The 7,880-nt window shown below is 37.5% G+C and overlaps 1 protein-coding gene and 1 non-coding gene across 2 annotated transcripts in view; both read right to left on the bottom strand.

Annotated features, from left to right (window-relative positions):
• Positions 1-247: 247 nt before the first annotated feature.
• The window catches only part of MCM6 (minichromosome maintenance complex component 6), a gene marked incomplete at its 5' end in the record, with an annotated part of 33,382 nt that continues 25,749 nt past the window's right edge, over positions 248-7,880 (bottom strand). Inside the window, 3 exon segments of the mRNA XM_023527524.1 lie at positions 248-746; positions 5,416-5,555; positions 7,525-7,732. Coding sequence (XP_023383292.1) covers positions 630-746; positions 5,416-5,555; positions 7,525-7,732 — 465 coding nt within the window.
• LOC111736104 lies at positions 3,172-3,290 on the bottom strand. The gene has a single exon (XR_002779081.1). It is a non-coding gene; the product is annotated as a 5S ribosomal RNA (ribosomal RNA).

Raw genomic sequence — 7,880 nt, 5'->3', positions numbered from 1 at the left:
AAAGTATAATAAACTCAAAAACAATAAACGATTAAAAAAAGAACTGGAATTAACCACAGAGAGTCATCTTCAAGGCCACCTTGGCCTTCATACTAATTCCAAGGACTCCTCACAGGAACCTAATCCTGAAGGTTTACCATAATGCCAAACTTCCAACCCCTTGCCCTAGATTAAGCAAAAAGGGAAAAAGACTCATATTCACAAGTAGATGGAATAATATAAAGTAGAAATAAATCCAATAGACAACTTCAGAACAAGTTATTTTATTTTGATTATAAAAAAAGCCATAGTTAGCAATTGGAAAGTCATTTCCCCATTAAGATAACCACATATATAGTTTTTTTCCTACACATGAAAACAAAGGTCTTAGTTACAGAAACTACAAATTACTAGGTTCTGACTTCATTTACATAAGAAGCACACTAAACAAAGTGTTAAAGCCCACACTGGCACTAAAGCATATGACAGGAATGTGACACACAGGACCATCAACTTGGTTGTTTCTCAAAAATAAACCTTTCTGAAGCACTGCTCCCAGAAATGCTTCTCTTGCTAGTAGAGCTTCATTCAGATTCCAGGTCAGAAGGAAGGAGGCAGAACAGTTTCTCTGGTTAGTTACTTTCAATATTTCAATCTTCAAGCAAGTAATTAGGGTTAACTACCAAGTAGGGATCTTCTTCATAGCTCTCACTTCCTTCTGTGGAGCCTTTCAGTCCAGCTTGGGTGAGCTCAATTAAAACATGATCCTGTGAAATACAATATTTATTGGTCCTCAGGTGTCCAGCAGTATTACAAAAATGCCCATATACCGAGAACTTGACCCTTCTTCTGGGTGCTTGCTATTATTAGCATTTTCTTTCACTTCCTCTCCAGAAACTCCCAGAAAAAGGACTATACCTTAAAATCGTTATCAAGTTCTGCTAAACTCCCTTTCCATTAGGTGGTAGATCTTTCATACCATAAACCTTTGAAAATTAAGAAATATATAAGCAAGCTCAACAAACATTGTGATTTTAAGCCTTTCTGGGATATTACATCAAGTACATGTAAATATAATTTCAAAAAAGATAGGATGTGAGGAGGGGATAAAATGGCATAGATGGTGACCAAATCAAAGTTGTGATGGAAACAAGGAGCAGCAGCAAGGAAAAATTGCCTGGCATCTCGATGAACAAGCCATACAACTAGGGAGAAATCCAAGAAATCACCCTGCAACAGTAGAAGGTAGGAAGGGGAGAAGATGCGGGGCTGCCCGGTCTCAAGCGGTTGAGTGAGATGGAGGCTGCGGCAGTGGCAGATGCTTCTTAAAGGAGACACGTCCACAAGCAGATTTTTGCGGTGACGGACCTGCTCACTCTGAGCATCAGTGCCAATTTGGCTGCGCAGGGACTTACAGGGCGACACTGAGTTGTCGGGATGAGGGCGCTGCAAGGCTCTCTCCCAGGTAGGAGTGCCAGCGGTATCCACTGTTCCTCTGTTGAGCCCTCCCCACTACCAGTGCGCAGACACAGCGCCGCCATAGCAGAGACCTCATCAAACTGGATAACAGAGGTCGCTCCACCCAGAGGATTCACTGAAACTCCAAGACACATCATAATTAAAATGCCAAAGGTTAAATACAAAGAGACAATCTTAAAAGCTGCAAGAGATAAGCAGCTAGTTACCTACAAGGGAGCACCCATAAGACTGGCAGCTGATTTCTCAAAAAGAACTATGCAGGACAGAAGGGCCTGGCACAAAATATTCAACATGATGAAAACCCAGGATCTACAACCAAGAATACTTTATCCAGCAAAGCTATCATTTAGAGTTGAAGGACAGGTAAAGAGCTTCTCAGACAAAAGTAAGCTAAAGGAATTTATCGACACCAAGCCAGTATTACAGGAAATGTTGGAGGGACTTAAGAAGAAAAAACAGGTATCAAAAACAGGAATAAAGAATGGTTAACAACTACATTCCTATCCGCAAGTACCTCAAATAGAAAAGAATTAAGAGTGGCTTGAATAGATAAGAAAACAAGATCCCTACATATGCTGCCTACAAGACACTTGCTTCAGATTAAAACACACACACAGACTGAAAGGGGATGGAAAAAGATATTGCCTTGATGGACCTAAGGGGTATTGTGTTGAATGAAATAGAGAAAGACAAATATCGCATGATTTCACTTACATGTGGAATCTAAAGAACAAAATCAACAACAACAAAAGCAGAAATAAACTCAGAGATACAGAGAATATTTTGAGGGATATGAGATGGGAAGCAGGTTGGTGGGGGGAAAGAGGGTAAAGGGATTGAAAGGTGCAGGTAGATGGCTGCAGAGTAGACATGGGGATTGCATGGGAAAGATGGTTAGTAACGTTGGAATGAATATGTGGGAGGGAAGGGGTGCTAGATTTGGTAGGGTGAGTGCTTTGCAAGTGTGTGCATCTCTGATCAATATGCTGTACAGCTGAGGCTGGTGTGTTGCATACCAACTATAATCGAAAAAAAAAACCTCACTGAACAGTGTAGATGTAGGCAACTAGCTGCCTATTATATTTCAATAAAGATAAAAAAAAAGATAGGATGTAATGCATAAATTTTAAGATTATGCAATTGTATAAAATCCTCTGGTAAATATGTTCATCATTCTGTTTATCACTAATAAGCATTTAGTTTCACTTAGTATTATGCTAATTTTAATGACTAGCCACTAAACTCATATACCATCCATTCATAATTCATAAAAGTAGAATCTAAAGGTAATTACCATGAAAAAAATTTCAGGTTTATGAGCTAATAAATAAAAGAACATGCCATGTAGCTTAAAAATCTTGTTAGATTTCAAGCTTATGATGTATTTAAGTCAGCCTAAAATGTCCACAACGAGAAGGACTCTTAGCCAAGTCCATATAAGGGAATTCAGAAAATAGTGATGTGATCCTAAGAAGGTGGCAAAGTCCCACAGAATGGGCACTAATGCCACTAAGGGACTGGACACTTTCAAGCACTCTATGTACTGACATACTCTCAAAGGAAGAACATTTGATCAGCACAATACAAGTTCTCTAGTCTTTTGCAGCAAGTTAGCTCTGGCAGTGAGTCAAACTTAAAAAGGTAATACCAATTTAGATTAGCTCATTTCATAATGTGTCCCAATATGGATTTCTTTTTTTTCTTTTCTTTTAACGCCTACAGCACCTGGTCTTCCTAGGTGGTCTCCCATCTAAGTACTAACCAGGCCCAACCTTGCTTAGCTTCCAAGATCAGACGAGATCAAGAGTGTTCAGGGTGGCATGGCCGTAGACCCAATATGGATTTCTTGCATGGGTCATTTTATCTTATATTGATCCATGGAGGCACTAGGAAAGGAAGGTTTGGTCTGATGCAAACACAATGCCTTCAACCAGAAAGATAATTCTGAGCACTCACTACCCCGGTTGTTTTATTTCCATATAAATTATTTATTAAATTTGGGTCTGAGTAGCTATTTTCACAGCCCCCACACACACCTGTAATTATATACTCATTTGCATTTGCTCTCACAGGTAAGTGGTTTTTCAAATGACACAACTCTGACATGTGACACCTATAATATTTATACAGTGAGCTCTGTAAAGTAAAGTGCAGGACAGTTAAATCTCTGCCATTTGAACAGAAAAATTCAATCATTCAACAAATATTTGACCTCTCTGTGCTAAGCAAAACTGTAGAATGTGGGGATACAGTAGTTAACAAAAGATAAAGTCCCTGCCCTCATGGTGCTTCCATTCTAATGAGAGACAAACTAAACACCTCAATATAGAATATACTGCCAGAATAAGCACTATGAAGAAACGCAAAGCAGGGTAAGAGGGTGACAGCAAGACGGAGGCTGCTATCTCAAGAGACTAGGCAATAAAAATGTTTGAATAGGTAACATTTAGCAGACACCAGAATGGAGGAGAGGACCTGGGAAAAGAGACAAAGGGCAAGTGCATAGACCTTCATGTCTGGTGTGTTTCAAGAACAGCAGCAAGGGCAGTGTCAATGAGTAGAATGGGCAAAGGAAAGGGTGCAATGAAACGAGGTGAGTGAGACAGACAGAGGCTTGATCATGTATGGTTCTGCAGGTCATGGTACTGGTGAATGGATTTTATTCTAAATGTTAGGAAAGAACTTGAAGGTAGCACTCAAATAATATGACTTGTTAAAAATCTGTCTGGCTATTGGACAGAAAGCCATTGCAAAAGGGGACAGTTAAGGTAGTGATAAGAGAATAGAAAATACACATACTGAAAGCCGGGCTCACAGGATTTGCTGCTAGAAGTTAAGACGGAAAGTGGAAGGATTATTCTGTAGTATTTGGCCTAAAGTAACTGAGTAAATGAGAACAATGGTGGGGGGTGGGGGGGCAGGAATAACTGTTTTGAATACATTAAATGTGAGATGCCTATTAGTTCACAAATAGACAGCTGGCTACATACATCTACAGTTTAGAGGAGAGGTTGAGAGCTGGAGATATAAATCTGGAGTCATCAGTAGCTTGGGTTAAATTCACAGATCCAACTGAGATCACTTTGGTGAATGAAAACAAAAGTTCTGAGGACCGAGCAAAGTACTCCACTTAAAAAGTGACAAGAGAAAGATTCAGAAAAAAGTGACTAAGAAGAAATAACCAGTGAGACAGGAGAAGACCCAAGAGAATATGTTGACTCAGAAGTCAAGTGAACAAAGTATTTCTAGAAGGAGTGATCAACTGTCACAAATGCTGCTGACAGGTTGAATGCTAAGAATGGCCAATTGATTTGAGTAGAGAGAAAGTATGTATGTAATGGTCCTTGAAAAGAGTGGGAGAATGAACTGACTAGGGAAAAGCAATAGCACTGGACAGTGCTACTGTGAGGTTGATAAAATAGAAGAACACTTGAGATTTGTGGACATGAATTTAAATAAGAATGGGCACATGGTTGTATGCTTTTCTCCAGATATTTTTATCTGCTTGGATATAAGTACAAAAAAAGAATTAGATTTAACCAAGGCTGGGGTTTTGCCAAGAAAGTAAAACAAAGAGAGAATAAGTTGAAAGGAAAAGAGTCATTATGAGATGGACCATAGCATTTAAGCTGGGCAACGGAGGATATGAGGAAGATGAAGTGTAGAAAATAGGCAACAGTGGTAATGTGTTTGAAGGTGTACAGTAATGGGAATAGAGAATAAAGGTTAAAATCAGTTAAATAATAAGACCCCAATTCCACTTTTCCAGATTTAACTTACGTTCTGCTTGTTTTAGAAGAGGAAATAAGTCGATTAATTGCTGTTAACTCTTTCACAACTCACAATTCTGACTAGACCTCAGTGGTTCAAAATAAATGAATATCTAATGAACGTACGCAGATGAGGCATGAGCTCCCTCCCTCATTAATACCCAAGCAAGCAAAGTTCTGTACGTACATAGTGGGTGAGTCGATAAATGACTTTCTCTATGATTCTCTTTTTATTTATAAGCTCCTCTTCAGAATCTATTTCTGATTCAATTTCCTTCAAGTACCAGTTAACAAGCTCACTCCTTTTTAATGCCGACTCATCTTCTTCTGCAACAAAAAAACACATTTTAAAATGATTAAATTATCTTGAAAATTGTACTGTCAATCCCTGGAGTTTGCATACACAAGATAACGTACAGATAAGATAACCATTAACCAGTAAGAAAGTACGTTTGCTAAAATAAGGTTTGCAATGTTCCAGCATAAGCATGAAATAACCTATCATATTACTTGTATTAAAGTACATCTGATGTCATCCTGAAGAGAAAAATCAAAGTAGAGATTATAAGAAACAGATTTCTTAAAGCTACTAAGATTTCAGAGTCTGAAGGTGTTTCCTTCACCTTCTCATTCATCATCTATAAAAATGTTTGCCAATGGCAATTGGAAGCTTAAATTAGGAATGAAAAAGCAAGCATTTATGGAATTGAGGTCAACTGAGAAATAAAATTCATAAGCATTCACTCAAAATAAACAATTAACAATTTATTCCAGCAAGGTCTACCCATACTGACTGAACTGTCTGCTTCTTAAGAGTCCAAAGCAGAATGCTAAATTCACAAGAACGGCTGGAACATGAATAATATAACTGTCACAGAAATAAAGTATAATAAAAGAAAATTCTACTAAGACTTGATTCTAGCAATTGTTAATAAAATGTGAAATCAAAATGGGAAAATTCTAGCTTTACTGTTGCCTTTGGAAAATTTTATTATGACTATACAGTAAGTACTCAACATCACTAATAGGTTCTGTGACTTTAAGCAAGATGATGTATAACAAAACCAATTTTACCATAGGCTAACTGATGTTATAACTAAATAACATTATTCCAGGATCTGATATACTGAAATTTCAGTGGTTTATCCAAATGTTCTTGGTAAATGACCTCCTTGGTTTAAAGTTGTGCTTCCTGTGCTGGACTAAAGAACAGCTGTCTACCTGAAAACTGAAAATTAATAACTTACTTGGCTGGGTGAAAAGTATCTTTTTTATTTTTTTAAGGAAAGGAAGACAACCTAGTGAAATTTATCTATGGAATACAGACAGTGTCTGGATGCTAATCATATCTTTGCCCATCAATAGTCTGGCATGTTTAAAACTTACTTGCATGAGAATAATGAAGTATAATGTGAACATCAGAACATGTGAGCTCCCGAATCTTATGTGAGAAGGAAGTAGAGCTAAAACCTGTTTGTCCTAGTGGCCTCTTTACTACCTTCTCTCCGCCTTCCCACTGCTTTACAATTCTCAGGGAAAACAGGACAGAAATTACAGGGTTCAAATCTTTAGTAAGCTAAGACAATCTCTGGTGTTCGGTGTTCTTTTACTCCATCTCAGACAGGTCACAGTAATGACAGAATACTTCTGGAAGCCCGCATACAGGAACTTTTAAATAAGAACCACCTGATAGTTAACCACCAAATTAAAGTTTAAGTTTGATTCCTTGATTTCATCATTTTCCTTCTGCCTTGTGGCTAACTATAGGTTGATAAAACTTGGAATAGCATGGTGAAGCAGTTAAGGGTAGGAAAAGTATTAGTGTCTAGATATCACACTTTATCTTTGGAAAAATGAGGGTTTTACTTCATTTCTAGTCTGGAATGTACTTATGCTGACATAATCTTTTGAGTTCAATTAGTTGCCTATGAAGTATAAATACTCTAGAAGTTCATACATTTTAAATAAAGTCATTTTCAGGAACAGTAATTTTGTACCTTTAAAACATTTAAGTGCTTCTTCATATTTTATCAAACCCCAAATTATGCTTTAAAACTATTAAAATTGGCCAAAAACATTAATAAGAATAATCCAGAAACCTTTTTCTGACAATGAACTTGTTAAGTAAATGTCCAGGCTGGCAGATATGCTGATATCCTGCAGATCTGCTCTGCCAAAGTGAGCTTGTTGAACAATTTATCATCTCTTCTGACAAAACAAAATCTTTAGCAATTAGGAATTAGGAGTGGTTTATGTAAATGACTGAGCATGGGAGCAACACTAGGTACAGCCTCACCTTCTTCCATCTTTCTGAGGTGAAGCACAATAAGGTTAGAGATTCGGCAGTATTCAGAGAAGCCCAGTCTTAAGGAGGCTTTTGGAACAGAATCCTGGTTTATGTCCTCACTGTGGCCGTTGATTCCATTCACAGGAGCAGGGCTGTCAGCATGACCTAAGTGAAACATCAACCATCTGAATCTTCTTTCTGTGCCTTCAATACTTTCCTAACAAATGTTTATAAATATACTACTTACATTTTAATACTAACTTCAAAACAAGTATATAGATATACTCCGTATTTAATAATTTTATAAATAAAGCAAATTTTAAATGCTACTAGCGAAGACAAACTAATTTGGAAGGAATGGGAGA

This window comes from Pteropus vampyrus, unplaced genomic scaffold, assembly GCF_000151845.1.
Source record: "Pteropus vampyrus isolate Shadow unplaced genomic scaffold, Pvam_2.0 Scaffold17, whole genome shotgun sequence".
Classification (NCBI taxonomy): Eukaryota; Metazoa; Chordata; class Mammalia; order Chiroptera; family Pteropodidae; genus Pteropus; species Pteropus vampyrus.
This window is presented reverse-complemented; position numbering and strand designations above follow the sequence as displayed.